We start from the raw sequence: 17,589 nt of genomic DNA, 5'->3' as shown, positions 1-17,589 counted from the left end.
TGGATCGTCGATTTGAAAACCCCAACATCGAAAACAACTTATGAGTACGAAGGGCTCTATACTCATAAAAGTATAGTAGCCCTACTCTCTCTCTCTCTCTCTATATATATATATAGACGCTGGCTGGGATACTATCGATAGCATGAAACATTTGGTACTATTAAATTTTCTGCCATTAGATTTACCTCTTTTATTATTTTTATCAGTTCGATTATACTGTTCAACCAACTACCCACTCAACCCTAGAGGGCCCACATCATCTTAACCGCACATATTTTAATCCAATGGCAAAAAACTTAATAGCACCAAGTCATTGGTGCTATTAATAGTATTCCGGCTTAATTAATTAATTTTATATATATNAGTGGACCCAAATCCAAATCCCGAGTCCGACTCGGACCCAATCTACCTAACGCGGGCTGATTCGGCCGCGCCCAATCCTAGTCGAACTAGGTCAAAATTCCAATCCGAAACTGGCGTGGCCTGGGCCACAAGCCAACACCACGCAACCATGCGAGCAATTGGTGGTGTGGGTCATGGTAATATATAAGGGGATCAAGAAGAGCCCATTGGGCTACGGAGCCCATAAAACACTGCGATTCCCGAGCCGAGCCGAGCTCAACCCTCTCCTTCGCCCTCTTTCTCCCGCCCCTCTCTTTCTCCTCCGCCATCTAGGGTTTTCCTCTGGGCCTCCGGGAAACGCCCAAATCCATCTCCTTCATACGGATCCTAAAGCCCTAAACCTCCGCTATTAATCGCTCTCGCCGAGTTCAAATCTTCGGTAAGAACCGCCCTCGAACACTTTTTAATCGCTCTCTCTCTCTCTCTCTCTTGATCGATCGCTTTCCTTGTTTTTCCTTTCCTTTTTCTTTTTTTTTACTAAGAAATTTTTGTTTTTCTGGGACTCTTCCTCTTCGCCTGTTTCTTTTGATATCTTTTTCGCTCTATGTGGTGCGTCCTCTTCGATCCTCCTGTTTTTAGGGTTTTTGGTTTGGGCCTACGTTCGAGGTCCCTCGGGCTCACTAGTTAGACGCAAAAGTTGTACCTTTTCCCGTTATTTTTACCTTTGTTTAAAACTGCATCTTCTTTCGCCTTTTTTATCGTTTTCACAAACCATCGCCATGGGCTTCGGATCCCCTCAAATTTTAGGGTTGTGATTTGTTCCGTTGCGGTTGGACCAGAGACGGTGTTAAATACCCACGATGGGCCCATTTAGAATCTTACTTCGTAGACCTGTGTAGGCCCAACTAAAGCATCGATGTGCTAAACTTGTAGTTTTCTAAATTTTGTGCAAGTTTATGTGGTAAAATAATCATGTGAAGGAGCAAGCTTCGCCCTCTAGTTTCGATTTACAGCTTTAGTGTTGATATATAGAATATAGATGTGCCAGATAAGGAGCACAGTTGCTGCAACTCTAGTGGGACATTGGAAAATGCAATTTTGACCTCTTTTTTTTTGATGATTATTAATATTTTTTTTTATACTCTCCAGTTTTGAATGTACTACTCATTGTGTATTGTACATGTACTTCTTGGTCAGGAATTTCCTACTCATGCATGCCTTAACCGCGTTTGTCTTATTTGCTTGGAGAATTGTTCTGCCATGCCAATTTTACTGTGGATTCTCTTTGTATCCTATGTTAATTTTTTCTTAATGAATGTCACATGACAGATATAATATATGTTCTAATATACGATCTAGTTCTCCACGGGAACATATTCGTATAAGCATGCTTGTTTCTGTGCATGCCTTTTGTCCATGCGCATTTTTGCATCAATGCATGTGTGTAAACTGGTGGTTATGTGTAATGGCCGTATTTATTTATGTTTTGTATGCATATGTATTTAAATGCAGGGAGACAGCTGCTTTTCTCTTTTCTGTCTGAACTTTTCCTACTCTGATGCTAAATCATCTCGAATACTTAGTCTGACGTGAAGGGAAACTTTGATTACTGTTTGGTGTTTGCTATATGGGCCTGACAAACCAAATTCTGTTGTAGTGATGCTGACTAAATATTCTACTTGATTAGCTAATCTTTTTAGTTTGTATAACGAATTTGGTGTTGATATTGTTTTTTTATGGAGTATCACTGGCACATCATCTGATAATGATTGAATTGGCATAATACTTGTTTATGTTGAATTTGGGCATGATAATAACATGAACTGCTACTAAATTGATTTGCTGGCATCTATGATCTATTTACATTGATGCCACATATCCTTTTGATTATACAATATCTAGCACATATTATTCATATTTCACATTAATGTACATGTGTGTCTGCAATGCATATTTGCATTTTGCGTGTGTGAAAATGTGCGTGTATCCAAGTGCGTGCATGTATCTGCGTCTGCGTGGGTACATCTGTGTGTGGAGTACTCATGCAAGTGCTTGCTTACCTTCAGTAGTTTTTTTTTTTTTCAAGTGATGCTGTTATTACTGCTATGCATTTGAGATTCTCTGACTTGCAGTATCAGCTAAAGGCTAGAGTTATTTTTCTTGACCTAAACTTATTATTTTGCCTTTATTAATTAATAAGCTCATTGTGAGAAGCCGAGAATTGTTGCAGTTTAATTCTTATCCCTCTTTCTTCGTTCTTTTAATGCTTGGATGTAATTGTTCCTTTGAGTTATCCTCTACTGTTTCCACTTATCTATTTCTTTTCTTATTCTAATTTTATCTGCTGATGAAAATCTTTCACAATGTCAGCTTTTGTTATTACCAGACATGACCATTTAAATATGGTATTTCAATTGCAGATATAGTACAAAAACCTGTTTTGTTAAAATAATTAATAAAATGAAAGGCATTTAGGTATCACTTTTGAAAATCCCGGTCAGTCTCTAATTGCTTATTATAAAGGACCTGACTCTTCTGCATCTGCAAACTTTCCATCGCTACTTTTGTTTCAAAACATTCTCTCTCTCTCTCTCTCTCTCTCTCTCTCTCGTGTAATAATAACAGGATTACTTTCTCTGCAATTTTGTGCCACCTCTTGGTTGTGTCCAAGAGAAGAATTTTTGAATCTCTGTTGATATATATACTTTTTGGTGTATTCATTTCTATCGTGCTGCCTGTTGTTTGTCTACTAATCTCAACGAATGACATTGAGGTCTGGGTATGCTTTCAAACTTTAGGTTGTTTCATCCAGTTCTACAAATGCTGTATTGGATTGAACAGCATTCACACGCTTGGATGAAAGTAATGTATTGATCTGATAAGTGAATTGCTATACCCACTTTGATTCTCTTTAAATATGATGCCTTTTGTTGCATTTCCATTCCTGTCAATATCTTTGTTTCACGCTTGCCCATTCCATATCTCTCTGACAAACATGATTTTCCTTCGCTGAGAAAATTAAAGCACCTTTTCATATGTTGTATTTGTCATTTTTTAAATAGTTGGATGTTTGGACTGGGAAAACCTAGGATGCTAAAAGCTGTATTTCATACGTATCTAACTTTCGGAATGAGAAGACTAGGTGGCTGAGAATATTTATTTATTTACTAATAGCATGAACACTGGTAGTTTAAGAGTTAAATTGCATTTTTTGTGAGATTCAATGATTGAGATGTTCGTGCTTTTAGTAGATGCATAGCTTACAGAAGAAAGGAGATAAAGGAACTAAAAGTACAGTGCATTGTATTATCATTTTAAACAATCTTTTCTTTTAGCCTGACTTTGCCTTACCCTTTGGAAGGTTTTACAAGAGTTGTTTTGTGCACAATTTGCAGCTGGATATAACAGAAGGATTGGAGTAATTCGTCGAAGAACATCAGCAACTCACGGATCTTCCCTATCAGTTAACTTTTCCCTTCAATGAGCATGGGGGACGCTAGCGACTCTGAGCCAGTCAACAATGCTGAAGCTGAAGTTACCCCACCGACTTCCAAGCGACGACGGAAGAAGTCGATGGTATGGGAGCACTTCACTGTTGAAGCTGTGGCCGGAGGGTGCACACGTGCTTGTTGCAAACTGTGCAAGCAAACATTTGCGTACAGTTCTGGTTCAAAGATTGCAGGCACCAGCCATCTTAAGAGGCACATCACCTTGGGCTCCTGTCCCAAACTCAAAGACCAAGAGAGGAAGCATCTTGCCCTCACTTCTGGTACAAAAAATGATGGGGACACCACTGATCTGCCAACCAAAAGACGCTATAGATATTCTGGATATGCAAATGCTGCGTTCGATCAGGATCGTAGCTGCAATAATCTCGCGAAAATGATCATCGTGCATGACTACCCTCTTCACATCGTCGAACAGCCTGCTTTCATCTCTTTTGTCGAGAGCCTGCAGCCTCGGTTCAGGATGGTAGATGTCAATACCATCCAACAAGAGGTTTTAACTGTTTATCAGTCAGAGAAGGTGAATCTGTTGCAAGTATTTAGCAGTTGTATGCCTGGGCGGATCAGCCTTACTGTGGGCTTGTGGATGACCAATCAAACTCTTGGGTATATTTCGCTGGCGGGGCAGTTCATCGACACGGACTGGAAGCTGCACAGGAGAATGCTCAACTTCATGCTGGTATCTTCTCCTCATTCAGAAAACGCGCTTAGCGAAGCTATTGGGGTCAGCCTCTTAGATTGGAATATGAAGGACAGGCTATTCACAATCACTTTAGACAATGACTGCTCCTCGCATGACATCTACAGTGCAAATCTCAGAGATCACCTCTCCAACAAGAATGCGCTCATGCTTAAAGGTCAGTTGTTCGTTGTGCGTTGTTATGCCCATCTACTGAATGTTGTTGCCCATGATGTGATTGCCTCAATTCACGGTATTATCTACAATATCCGTGAAAGCATAAAGTTTGTAAAAGCTTCTCTGGCTCGTGAAGAGAGGTTTGCTGAGATTGCCTTACAAAGGGAGATTCCGAGCTCGAAGACGCTATCTCTTGATATCATGACACAGTGGAACACGACTTACCTCATGCTGCTCGCCGCCTCAGAATACAAGCAAGTATTCACTGATTTGGAAACGTGCGATGATAACTACAATGAAGCACCATCACCTGATGACTGGAAGAAGGTGGAGGTCGTTTGTGTGTTCTTGAAGCTTTTATATGATTCTGCGAATGCTGTCATGGCAGCGGCAGAGCCGACAGCCAATATATTCTTCCATGAAGCGTGGAAGATCCAGGTAGAACTGACCAATGCGACCCTCAGTGAAGACCCTGTAGTAAGTGAGATCGCTATAGAGATGCATGAGAAGTTTGACAAATATTGGAAGGATTGCAGCCTTGTCTTGTCAATTGCTGTTGTGATGGACCCTCGTTTCAAGATGAAGCTTATTGAGTTCAGCTTCTCCAAGATTTATGGTGCAGATGCCGCGAAGTATGTTAAGGTGGTCGATGATAGTGTTCATGAGCTCTATCAGGAATACACCACCCAGCCGTTGCCATTAACTCCAGCTTATGCAGAACAAGGGGAGCCTAGCAACTTCACCGCCAATGGCAATGAGAACAACAACCGGCTGCCCTCAACACCAATTTCAACTGGCGATGGGCTTCTTGACTTTGACATCTACCTTTCTGAGATGTCCGTGAACCACTCAACAAAGTCAGAACTAGATCAGTACCTGGAGGAGTCCCTCGTCCCAAGAATCCAAGAATTTGATATATTGAACTGGTGGAAGCTGAATACTATCAAATATCCGACACTCTCTAAGATGGCTCGCGACATCTTGGCCATTCCAGTGTCCATGGTCGGCACGGGCTCCTCGATATTCGGGTCGGGTACAGGAAGCAGAGTGCTTGATGAGTACCACAGCTCGTTGCCTCCTGAAACAGCACAGGCGCTTTTCTGCGCAAAAGACTGGCTCCAATACTTGCCCACTATGGTGGAGCCGCCACCGTCATCAAATGCCATTGTCAAGATGGAAATCTAGCTAGGTATATTTTCATGGGAGCTGTTTCTTTCTGGCATGTCAAAGACCGATAATTTATGATAACTTAGATAGGAACAAACCTTCATCTTTACTTCTTTAGGTAGTGTATTAGGTGTGTACTTTAGTCTTTTTCCGTGCTTTTTACTTTATATTGTCTTTAACGCCTAGGCCGATATGTGGTTCCCTTTCTTCTTTCGACTGCGTGTGAAATTGTGGAGCAAGCTATCTTTGAATCTGCAAGTCTTCTTTTACAGTTCTGCCATGTTTGAGATCACCGTACCTGTAGCATAATGTTTGTGTTTATCCACCCTCTTAATTGCTTGAAATTTGTACTCTGATACGGGAGTTGAAGAAAGAACTCGAGTACTATCTGAATTTTTTCTTCTTTTCCGGTGTTTTAAGAGATTAGAGACCCAATTTAACTACTCAGGAATTTGGGCCCTTAGTTTTTGTGCTGAAAGTTTCAACGGATTGTGAACTATACTGTTTAGAGCAGTTAGTTTAGTTTGTGGTCATTATAACGACATTATTTGAGACTTGCGGTACTAATTGCCTTTTCTTTTGCATGTAAGTTCTACTTTCCAATCGGATTGGGAAATCAGTTTATGGAGAAACAAACACCTTGAAATTCTTGTATTGCGTGATTCATGCAGATTAAGTTGCAGAAATTTCCTTGCATGTTCTCGGGAAGCTAGGTGGATGCACCAAAACACCGTACCATCTAATAAATGGGCTTTTTAAGTTTGAACCAAAGGGAACTGTTTCCTCTTGCGGTAGCACTCTCACGTGAGCCTCTAACGTTGGGAAACGAGATTGGCTAGCTGGTGAACTCAAAGCTCCCAAATGCACGTGCCACTGCTATACAAAGAAGCCTTATTAGAGACATTTTAACTAGTAGTGCATCTAGGAAACTTCCCAGAATAAGTTGACCTCCACTTGGAGGGATCTGATCCATCTTTCGTAGATTAGATCCTTCTCATCTACAGCTTATAGCATGTTCGTAGTTGACTCCAGCAAGTGTTGAACAATCTAGGAGCTGCTCCTAGGACCAGCTGGCCCTTAAATCATATTTTACCGCATCCCAGTACTCCACTCTCCACTCTCCACTCTCCAGCAGTGGAAAGTGTTTGGATAGAGGATAAATCCAACAATAATACGATAAAGCAGCTGGATGAACTAATAAAAGAGTAATTAATGTTGTAATTAATTAAGTAAGACAGATCTTATTTCAAATACTCACAAAGAAGACTAAATATGAGAAGAGCAAACCTCACTCTAGCCTCTATATATACCCCTCCCTCTGCAGCTCGATCTATTGCTACCAACAACTATCAACCCAGTAAACTCATAAACCCTCACCATTGCTTTTACTCGGTCGCAATGGGCTCTTCTCATCACTACTACAAGTTCCAACACCAGTTGCCCCATCCCCATCTCCTCCTCCTCCTCCTCCTCCTCCTCCTCCTCAGCCTCGTTGCGGCGCGCGCGGGAGCGCGGAGCCACTGCGGTGGAGCCCCGCGCTGGCCGCCGACGCCGCGGCGGCGGCCAAGCGCCAGCGCCCCCGGTGCGAGTTCGCGGAGCTGGGCAAGAGCCCGTACGGGGCTAACCAGGCGTGGACCAGCTACCCGGCGCGCCCCGCCGAGGTGGTGGCGTCGTGGGTGGCCACGGGGAAGCACTACGACCGCGCCACCGACACGTGCAGCGGCGGCGGCGGCGACGACGACTGCGGCACCTACAAGCAGGTTGTCTGGCGCCGCACCCTCGAGCTCGGCTGCGCCCAGGCCACGTGCGGCGGCGGCGCCACCCTCACCCTCTGCCTCTACTACCCCCACGGCAACGTCAGAGGCCAGCCCCCCTACTAGATTTTTTTTTTTTTTTTTTTNTTTTTTTTTTTTTTTCTATTTAACCTTTTCTCTGCTCCTGCTTTGTACTCTTGATTTTAGCATAATGATATAATAATAATACCTATTAAGGGCCTTTTTGTTTTATCGAAGATGAAATTCATCTTCAGGTTGAAGTACAATTTCGGGTGGACTAGAGTTTATGTACAAATTATTTTTTTTCCGATGTTTGTTTCTATAGCTGCTGTAGAATTGAAGTTCTTCGGTTCTTGTTGTTTGTTTGATAGAAAGTGAATGGCGTTAAAGTTGAAGTTCTGTATCGCTAATATATTATTTTTTCTTTCCTCACTCTTTTTATTTCCGTAATTGACTTTGGCCAGGGTGGGTGGAAGTTAATTACGCCAAAGTCAATTACGGTATTTTGGAGGATTCGAGTTTTGATCAAAGGTGAAGTTATAATATATCAAGCAATGAAATTGGGCATTTATGGTCGAAAACCACTTCACCTCTCACCATTTTCGGTGAAACAAACACACCCTAAGAGTTGTAACGTTCGCATTTTTTCTTTTTTCTTTTTTCTTTTTGATGATGATGATGATGATGATGGTGATGTCAGACATAGTGCCTATTTGGTCCCGCTTTGATTTCTGCTTTCAGGTGTAGGCATCATCTCTGAGTAGTATTTTGCGACAGAAAAGTCTGAATCTTTTGCTGCGGTAGAAAGCTTAATGAATGTCACTGTGACTTTGAGTTCGAAAAGCAAAATATTTTCAATAAGAAGATTTATAGCACTACTCAAACAATACGTTGAATAGTGCTACAGCCAACAGCAGGACCAAAGTTCTGACGGTTATGATCAGTTTCTTCATCCTCGTCGTGTGCACAAGTCCGACGAATTGATTCAATTTGATAGTCTTCTTGATGATGGAATTATGCGCTTACGGTGCTGCACGATCAGGGATTCAGGGGCTAAAGGTAGATCATTCAACTCAACTTGGAGATCACTTTACTTTTCCTCCTATGGTTCTTCGATATCTATGCACCTATTATGAACTATTAATGGATTGCTTGAACCTTGAATAGTTAGCTGTTGTTCTCGTATGCTAGTAGTTTCTGTGTGTACTTCAAGCTGCAAATGTTTCTGTTCACTGTTTTTTCTTATTTTTGAGTGATATGCATGAAACATAGCTAGAGATACCAAACACTGTAATATATTTCAATCTTTTATTTCCACTGAATTATTCATATGCAGAAACAGCTGAATGATCGAACAAACAGATATGTAGAAAGCCAACGACGCAGAAAACTAAAAAGACAGGGAAAACAAATATTCGTGACATATTCTTGTCTTATTTGGTAATGATTTTGAATCCTTCTCCGATGCTTTAGCCGGGGTATGATAACAAGTGGGGTGAGGGCTTTATTTCCTCCTTAATGGCTGCAACCACCTGGTCATAAGCTTCTCCCCGTGCATTCTTGATCTCGGAGCTCCAAAGTATATGGCACTGCCTCCTTTATCGTGATCGATAGTGCAAGCCTAGTCATTCAATTCAATGAAATATCATTTTTGTATATCGGAATTTATTCACTTTGATCTAGAAAATTTCCTTTCCTTCCGTCGAGTCTACGGGCACCTTCGGTTCTCGAAGTGCATTTACTGACATATTCTGTCAGCAAGAGCATGTATATACAAATCTTTACCTCAAAAAGTGTTCATTCATCACGCCAGCCTTAAAGTGTGTGACACCCAACTTCTTTAGGCTGGTCTCTCTAACTATAACCCTACCAGCTCTTCGCAGCTGTGCTGCACAGTCACAGTTGAGGCACCAGACGTAGCATTGTTCCTTACCTCAAAATCTCTTGCTGACTCTGTCATAATATGGTTATAGTTGTGTGGAATTTATACAGACATAGCAATGTTCCTTACCTCAAAGTGCTGATCAGTTACACCAGCTTTGGAGTGGGTGGCTCCCAGCTTCTTCAAAGTTGCGTCCCTCACAGTAACTATCCCCACCCTTCTCAGTTGTGCTGCAGAGCCACAGGTCTACAAGGCAACAAACATTATACACATCCACTAGCCATTAGAACATGCATGATATATTATTGTAACGCTTCAAACTGTAGCTGGAACATTTCAGTGCTATATTAAAAAAGCAACTGCAGTGAAGAACAGGTAGTCAGGTACCATGGCGAAAACCTACACACCGTGCCGTTTGAGCTTGTGGTTCTTGTTGATGGCAGCATCAGAATCATGCAGAAACGAGAAGAGATGGCTCGCCGATGGCACGATCCCGGATATCCTGACACCGAATTTACAAGCATATGTTTGTTAGAGCTGATCAGCATCGAAAACCAAAAGAGAGGTAAGGAGAAGCGATCATATAAGTGTACTTCAAGAGGAGCTTCAAGCCGAGATCGGCAGCATCCTTCTTCCCGATGTTCCGCGAATCGAGTTCCTGCTCGGCAGTGAGAGTGTCCATCTTCAGTAGCTGTAGTTGGTTTTGATGGCTTTCTTGTATTCTTTGGGATTGATGTTTTAAATTGGCGCGCAATGGTGGAACTTTGAATTATACTATGAGGAATAGCTAGTGAGAGATCAAAGGAGGTGTGGCAACATGCAACCCAGGAACCATATATACATGCAGAAGCAAATATATGTGATTATTTTTATTTGATTTTAATTATAAGATGTTAGATATGTTTGTATATGTAATGGCATTAATGGGTTGGAATTGGGTATCCATTGATAGCTTATGTGTTGTGAAGATTTATCTTTCCTAATTATAAGTCAAGATTTTAATTTTAGCTTTTTAAAACATTTTGCTTAGCATTCGTGATTTAGTAGGATCGATATTTGTTTTCTCTACACGGCATGGTTTATCGTGTGTATTTTTGGAGTGCTGTTAATCATACTATTCATCTAGAAAATGCTTAAAACAGTTTTTTTTTATTTTATTTTTTGTAAAAGAAGCTTGAGTACATGGAAAGCATGAACCCAGCTCCCATATATACTAGTGATCTCTAAAAATTCTAGCTTAATCTATTAAAGTCCTTTTATTTCTCCCCCTTTCTTATCTAATTATTTATTATTTATATTATATATAAAAATACATATTTTAAATTTGGGTTTATCTGCAGACATACCTTTTCACGGAAAAAAATTTTGTTTTCTCTTTTTTCCTTATGAAAAATAAATAAAGTAATGAAACAAATTTGTAATTTCTTTTTTCTCTAACGGATAACCTTTTCTTTTTTTAAATAAATATTTCTATATTATTTCATATCTTTTCTTGTTAAGTAAATATTTTTAGATTATCTCAATATTATTTACGAATATTTAGCTGTTATATTAATTTTTTTATTGATTGCAATCATCAATCAAATTTTAGTTTAACGTCAAATATATAATTAGATTTTAATCTACTTTATCTTTAATTCGAAGTTGAAATATCATTATGCAATTTAAATTTAAAACTTATAAATTTTAAATTAAAATTAAAATTTGAGTTTATATCTTGAATTAAGTTTAATTTTGCTTGTCAAATTTGAATTAACAATTAAAAATTTTAATTAAAGGGGATCAAAATTAAATTTAAGATTTGAATTTTGAATTAAAGGTGAATTAAAATATTGATACTTTTAGTTTAAAACACGTATTTCAATTTTGGGTTCGTTAGAATTCGAAAATGCATACAAAAATATTCAATGTATATATATAAAAGGTAAAACTATATAATTATTGTAAGCAACAACTATTTAAATTTGAATTAGGATATATTTTAATAAAATATAATAAAATAATTGTGATATGCATTTGCATATGAACTTAACTAGTATTAATTAACTTGTCAAATTTATTTTTGAATTTTTATAAGTCAGCTAGTAAATAATAATTATATTCAATAAATCTGATCTGTTTTATCAAATTGCATACATTAGTAGCACCATCATGACTGAAACGGATGTTTGATTTGTGTGAAGTATGTAGGAACCTAATCATGTGATATGCATTGTGCTAGCTTTTGTCTATGAACTAAATTTTTACTTAAAAAAAAACAAAAAAAACAAAACACAATTTGAATGGCAGCTCTCTTAGAGCCTGATTGTTAGCATGCATCTGTAGTTGCAATAATATTGCAGGTCCGATTCCAAAGCAAAGTAAACAACTCCAGAGTCGCAGTTCGAACCGAAAGCAAACCAAATGCATATCCAAAGAACTTAATATTGCAGGTCCGATTCCAAAGCAAAGTAAACAACTCCAGAGTCGCGGTTCGAACCGAAAGCAACCCAAATGCATATCCAAAGAACTCAATATCATAACAAACGAAATTTCGAACGAGCCCAAACCCGCACCGAACCTGAACCTGAACCTAAGTAACAACCCAAATTTATATAAAATTACCCAAAACAAAATGTTATTTTTCACGTAATAAATAAAATCGGGAATTTGTTACCAGGATCGTAACAACCATGAAATAAGATATCCTATATTTACGTGTTTCAAAGTTTCAACTCCTTTGATCGATCGATCGTTCGTGATGAGCTACTACTACTACAAATTAACTAGTATACTACGTACGCATGGCATCACCACTCGTAGTTCCTAGAAAAGTGGAGGGAGATGAAGAAGCAGCAGCGGAAGGTCACGTGACAGGATGGTGGAGTCACGTGAGGTGGATCGTGGGCCTTGTGCTTTTGCCGTGCCGGCCCATCGTCTCCTTCGCTTCCGTCCCCCGGACCTCCGGTGGCGGCGGCGGCGGTGTCTCCGCCGTCACCGGCACGCTGTTATTTCCGTCGTCGAAGCGTGACAAGGTTGGGCTAATACTGCAAGAAGGTGGGCCAGCGGGGCCGACGTTGGCCGTGCTCGACCTGCCGGTGCCGGCCGGAGCGACCGACTTTTTCGGGCTGGGCCGGATCATATTGGAGTGCGATCGGGCCAGGGCCGGAGAAGGCCCGCTATTGTCGGCGCCTTCGTGGGCCGTGCACTGCGAAGGCCGGCGGGTCGGGTTCGCGGGCCGGAGGGCGGCCCCCACCGAGGCCGAGGAGTGGGCCCTGCAGGCCACGCTGGCGGTGTCGGCCGGGGCCGGGAAGCTACCGGGGGCCCACGAGGGAGGTGGGCCGGGCGGCGGATTTACGTACTTTCGCGGACGGTTCGACCGGGTGGTGGGCTCGGCGGATTCGGAGACCTTCCACCTCGTGCAGCCCGCGGGCTGGCTCGGCCACGACTTCAGCCTCTTTTTCCTACGCGTCTAATCTCCGGCCCGGCCCAATGGGTACCCTATTTTTTTTTATTACTTTTTAGGTTAGGAAATCAATCATTTGTTTGTTTGTTGAACTCATAGATGTAAATAATGTGTAAGAGAAAGTTAGCAAGTTCACGCTTCATTTAGAAATGAACTTATTTAGAAATGTGAAGCAACTAGACTTCAAATTTAAACTTTGAGTATCAATCATCAAGTCTTTAGCCAATTGCGCGTTAGCTACTGTCAGCTGAGTGGACTATATTCACTTGTATCAGAATTCTTAAATTAGTTTCTTACTCTCAATTTCCACAATATGTCTGCCATTTCAGCTAATTCAGTGAAGACTTTTACAGAGAACTTGAACATTCTCATGTATCTATTCTCTATACAAAGTAGAAAGACAAGCACATACAAACTGGGAATGGACTACTGAGATCCATCTCACTCTACATACTAGTGTTGTGCGAAAATTGCGCCAATTCTCTAGGTATCAAGTATCTGAAGCTGTAGTTGTGAGGTACCCACAGTATGAGCTTCCGAGACCGCCCTTGTCGGCACCTCTCCATTATCATCCTTAGACTCTCCGGGAGACTGCTCCTGATCATGTTCAGCAAGTCATCTGCAGTTAAATCGGCGGCTTTGGCGTATGTTTCAATATTCTTAGGTAGGAGTATCTTCTGCTCCTTCTGTATGCTGATGGTGGCTCTGATGTACTCTTCTTTCGCGGCTTCGAGCTGTTGGAACAATCTTTTTGGACTATATATTCGCACCTGAAGTGATGGGAGATTACAAGTATTCGTAAAAGCGAAAGTAGTAAGCGTAAAAAAGAGTTTCAAAAGAACGTTTCCTGAGGCTTACCGCAGGATCGGAGCGGGTTCCTGAGCACAACGCAAAATGCAATAGAGGCTCGGGATGCTTGACGGAATAGGCTTGCCACTCATCTCCATCTTTGGGATGCGACTTTGGGTATAGTAATATCCGGAGCCACTACAAATTCGAAAACAACTTGTTAGGCTTCACGTACGAAATAGTTCTTCTGTACGTCAGAACTCGCTGATGTTGCAATTTTGTTCATGAATTGTTGAAAAGAAAAAAGAAGAAAAAGGATAAGATTTCAAGCTAAAAAGGGGCATTCTATAACAATTAGGACAACGTAGTAGAGTTTATGAATTGTTGCTCTTTTCTTGTACCGACGAAATTTGGAATAATACGCCAATATTCTCGAAAGATCGATAATAATGGCATGGATATTATGAGGTAAATAATGCAAACCTGTCCGGGTGGATTTATACGACAACCCAAAATATCCTGTATAATCTCTGCATTTATGCTTGCACCATTGATGATATATGTTGTCTGCGAATAAAAAGATATTATCGGACTAGCTAATTGCAATATCTACATAAGAAAGTTGATTTCACCGCTAGAGTTGTATTCACCTTCGTCAGCAGCGATGCCCTTTTCATGCTACTCTGTGGAATTCCATGCTCTAAATGTGCCTGCGAAGCGAATATAATTGAGACGAAACTCTATTCCAAATGATCATAAGACACAAGTACTACAGTGAGAAATAGTTACATGCATCGTCATAGCGTTGTGTACATTGATCCAGAAAGCAAGCTTCTCCTCGCTCTTCATTCCGCTGGGATCAACTGTTTCCAGCCGATGAACTAGCGAACTGAAAAAGAAAAAGAAAAAGAAAAAGAGAAAAGAGTTATTGAACATTAATCTTGTGAATGAAGCAATTTAGTTAGCTACCGGAAATATGCATGAATAACACCTGCTACAGCTTATTCTTCTTACATACTTATAATTATGCAGCATAACTTCAGCATCACTGAACCTTTGAGTCCCCCTACAGATGGATGAAACTTCGACCATTGCGTTGTAGGGTCCGCTGAAGTCCTTTAATCCATCAACTCGGAAGGGATTATCAAGCCAAGCCTCGAGAGTGGCTTCTTTTCTAAATCCGGGACTCCACGCATCTCCTGTATAATGCGAAGAGAACACGCTCATCGATGAAAACGATGAACTAGGAGAACACGAAAAGCCGCGATTCGCCGTCGGGGGGTCTTTGAGTCGACAGTATACGGCACACATGCATCTAACCATGTCTTCCGATATGTTGTTGGGTGTCTCAGGAATGTGATCGCCAATTCTAGCGCCAAGATGATCTGCCAAGCTTAGTATTCCTGAATCACCCACACTTTGCTTGTCCTGTTAATCAACCGACATAAAATATTTCTAGAGGGCAAGATTAAGCAAAAGGATAATTACTAAGAAATACTTGTCGATATACACCAGCAAAATTTCTATGTATATGCTTCCATATATCTATAGATCATGTCCCTGCAATATCCATATATTCATGTAGGCCATTTAGAAACTTAGTTTCTTACATTTACGCTTTTAAGGTACCCCTTTTTCAGGAAAAAAGAAAACCAACTTCTTGGATAAATTGGATGATACAAGTATAGTTAGGGAACCGCATGCAAGATAACAACATAGGAGAAAATTAAGTACCTGATCAGCTACCTCAGGAAATGACAATGGCAGTGTGTGGCAAGCCTTAAGTGCTCTTGCTAGATTTCTCGCGGAGGGAGAAACTCTGGCCGAACAAACTGAACGTTGCAGGAGAGACGAATGGCTGCGATGAACTCGGAAACTACTACGCTTGTCCTGAGACGGAACGGCGCAAGCCTCACTCTGCCGACCTGTAGCCGACTTACGTGGTAGAACTATCTGACCAGACTGAACATTAGTAGAGGGATTCTGCTTTCTTGGTGAGGAATCTAGTGTTGGAGCTGCTTTTGGAAGCGCTTCCGACGGCGAGCTCATCTGCTTCTTAGAATCTATCTCTATACCATTGCCAGCAGAAGGTGACAGATGTGTTATCTGCTGTTCAAAAGCCTTTCTGTACAGCGAGAGAAGGTGCTGCTCCAAGTACATGACTTCTAATTCTAGTATTGCAATCTCCTTTATTAGTTCCTTGGTGCGCTGTCGCCATATAATAGGAGGTAAATTGTATTAAACAAGTTGTCATAAGGCTGTAACATGCTTAACACACAAAATACATCAAGCGCTAGTTGGATATCTAGACGCGCGATTACGTCGCAACTACGGAGTTAAACATACATTTTTAGGTCATCATGAGTCGTACTGACGCAGATCCATACAAAGATGAAAAAAAAAAGAGAAAAAGAAAAGGATGTTACAGGGTAATGTGAGACCTTTGGGATGGCAGCATCAGCGACGTCGGATGAATTATCATCGTAAGACTTGAAGCCTAATGATTTTTCGAGAGCACAGTGGACAGAAAACTGATCTTGAAGTCTTTTCTCCAGTTGTTGAATCTGCACAGGTAGCAACAATAACGCACAAATATATAAATAAAAGCATAGACATAATCAACAAAAGATACAGAGCAGAATATATATAACATCGAGCGACCTGATAAGCCAATAAAAAGTATGCAGACTTTCTCCGTTTCTCGAAGAAGTTTCACAACATAAGAAGGCATGGAATGCCGAATATACAGACTTTCATATAATTTAGTAAGGATTCTTTCGTATAACGAATCATAATCCTAATTATTAGTAATCACGCGCGCTAGTGTACCTCTTGTCGCAAAGAGCTTGGGACCTTGTTGTTGAGTGATTTTTGGTTTTTGATGCCGCCTTTGTCGTTGGCTTCTCCAACATCCTTGCAACCAAATCAAAATCTAGAGTAATTAGTACGTACATTGCTTAGTTCTTCAGCCACTCTATAATGCTACATTAACTGATTCCACAAGCGTAAAAAAAAAAAAAATAAAGCTTAATAGGTTTCAGTATTTTTTTTTTTTATCGTGGTTATCTTATTTATTATGAATTAACAAAATTGATGTTAAGTAATTGCTTTTCTCTAAAATCTTAGTTTGATAAAAATTGGTGTTCTAATGTTTACTATTCAACACTCCCCTTCACGTTTGTGCTTGAATTAAATGTGAAAAAAAAAAAAAAAAAAGACATCTAGAAACACAAACTTAGTAACATTGGCTCTAATACTGTGTGAAATAATCTTTCTTCCTATGAATCAGAGAATCATACCATGTGCCAAAAAAAGAAAAGAAAAAGAAAAATAAAGAAATCTACCTGCCTAACATAGTGAAATGACTTGAGAGATGAATCCAGCTTAGGTGTTCCAGATTTTTTATCAGAATCACTGCCATTATGAGTGCCAACAATGTCAGCAAACATTAGATTCATGTAACAACTTGTGCATCACTTTCAATCAACCATAAGAAAGGAGAACATCTTATGAGAAAAGTAGCTACTGCAGCACAACCACATTTTAACCAAACAAAGAATACAAAAGAAAGAAAACAAAAACAAAGCAAAACTAGGAAGAGGGTTACCTCTTAGATCTTTTATGCATGATTGGTGGCATTGCTGTTGTTGAATCCTCTATTTGCATTTCTGTGTTTTGTGTCTCCTCCATCAGAATCTTACTGAGTTTATCTCAACTTTGCTAATTAAGAGCCCAGGAAGTAAGTAATCACTGCCAAAGAGAAAAAGTTGGTAGAGAAAGTGATAACTGCTTTCTCTAATGGGAGGTTGAACAAATCAACTACAAAT

At 40.4% G+C, this 17,589-nt stretch overlaps 5 protein-coding genes across 8 annotated transcripts; 3 read left to right on the top strand and 2 right to left on the bottom strand.

The window, feature by feature from the left end:
- On the top strand, window positions 565–6,151 carry LOC109717529 (zinc finger BED domain-containing protein RICESLEEPER 2-like). 4 transcript variants are annotated; one of them, XM_020243376.1, is made up of 2 exons: window positions 565–781; window positions 3,738–6,151. In XM_020243376.1, the coding sequence occupies exon 2, from the start codon at window positions 3,823–3,825 to the stop codon at window positions 5,887–5,889; it is 2,067 nt and encodes a 688-aa protein (XP_020098965.1). In that variant the 5' UTR covers window positions 565–781; window positions 3,738–3,822; the 3' UTR covers window positions 5,890–6,151. The 4 variants fall into 4 exon arrangements, with proteins under 4 accessions (XP_020098965.1, XP_020098979.1, XP_020098971.1 ...); XM_020243390.1 differs by lacking the exon at window positions 565–781 and adding an exon at window positions 849–951; XM_020243382.1 differs by lacking the exon at window positions 565–781 and adding an exon at window positions 1,408–3,204.
- LOC109713661 (STS14 protein-like) lies at window positions 7,233–8,041 on the top strand (the record flags this gene model as incomplete). The annotated part of the gene is made up of 1 exon (XM_020237867.1): window positions 7,233–8,041. A coding segment is annotated over one exon (519 nt), but the record flags the coding sequence as incomplete, so codon positions are not given.
- On the bottom strand, window positions 9,151–10,210 carry LOC109713587 (non-symbiotic hemoglobin 2-like). Its single transcript, XM_020237753.1, has 4 exons — window positions 10,122–10,210; window positions 9,936–10,030; window positions 9,658–9,758; window positions 9,151–9,267 (listed from the first exon to the last, which is right to left on the bottom strand). Exons 1-4 carry the CDS (start codon window positions 10,208–10,210, stop codon window positions 9,151–9,153), a joined length of 402 nt encoding a protein of 133 aa, XP_020093342.1.
- Window positions 12,312–12,983, top strand: LOC109713495 (protein MIZU-KUSSEI 1-like). The gene has a single exon (XM_020237649.1). It carries the CDS (start codon window positions 12,312–12,314, stop codon window positions 12,981–12,983), a length of 672 nt encoding a protein of 223 aa, XP_020093238.1.
- LOC109713423 lies at window positions 13,251–17,589 on the bottom strand. Its single transcript, XM_020237531.1, has 11 exons — window positions 17,370–17,589; window positions 17,107–17,176; window positions 16,592–16,675; window positions 16,204–16,326; window positions 15,497–15,970; window positions 14,781–15,190; window positions 14,552–14,651; window positions 14,413–14,472; window positions 14,246–14,329; window positions 13,832–13,960; window positions 13,251–13,743 (listed from the first exon to the last, which is right to left on the bottom strand). The coding sequence occupies exons 1-11, from the start codon at window positions 17,450–17,452 to the stop codon at window positions 13,420–13,422; spliced, it is 1,941 nt and encodes a 646-aa protein (XP_020093120.1). The 5' UTR covers window positions 17,453–17,589; the 3' UTR covers window positions 13,251–13,419.

The sequence above is a fragment of the Ananas comosus genome, linkage group 1 (genome assembly GCF_001540865.1).
Source record: "Ananas comosus cultivar F153 linkage group 1, ASM154086v1, whole genome shotgun sequence".
In the NCBI taxonomy this organism is placed as follows: domain Eukaryota; kingdom Viridiplantae; phylum Streptophyta; class Magnoliopsida; order Poales; family Bromeliaceae; genus Ananas; species Ananas comosus.
The sequence above is the reverse complement of the archived record's forward strand: the minus strand, read 5'-3'. Positions and strand labels throughout refer to the sequence as shown.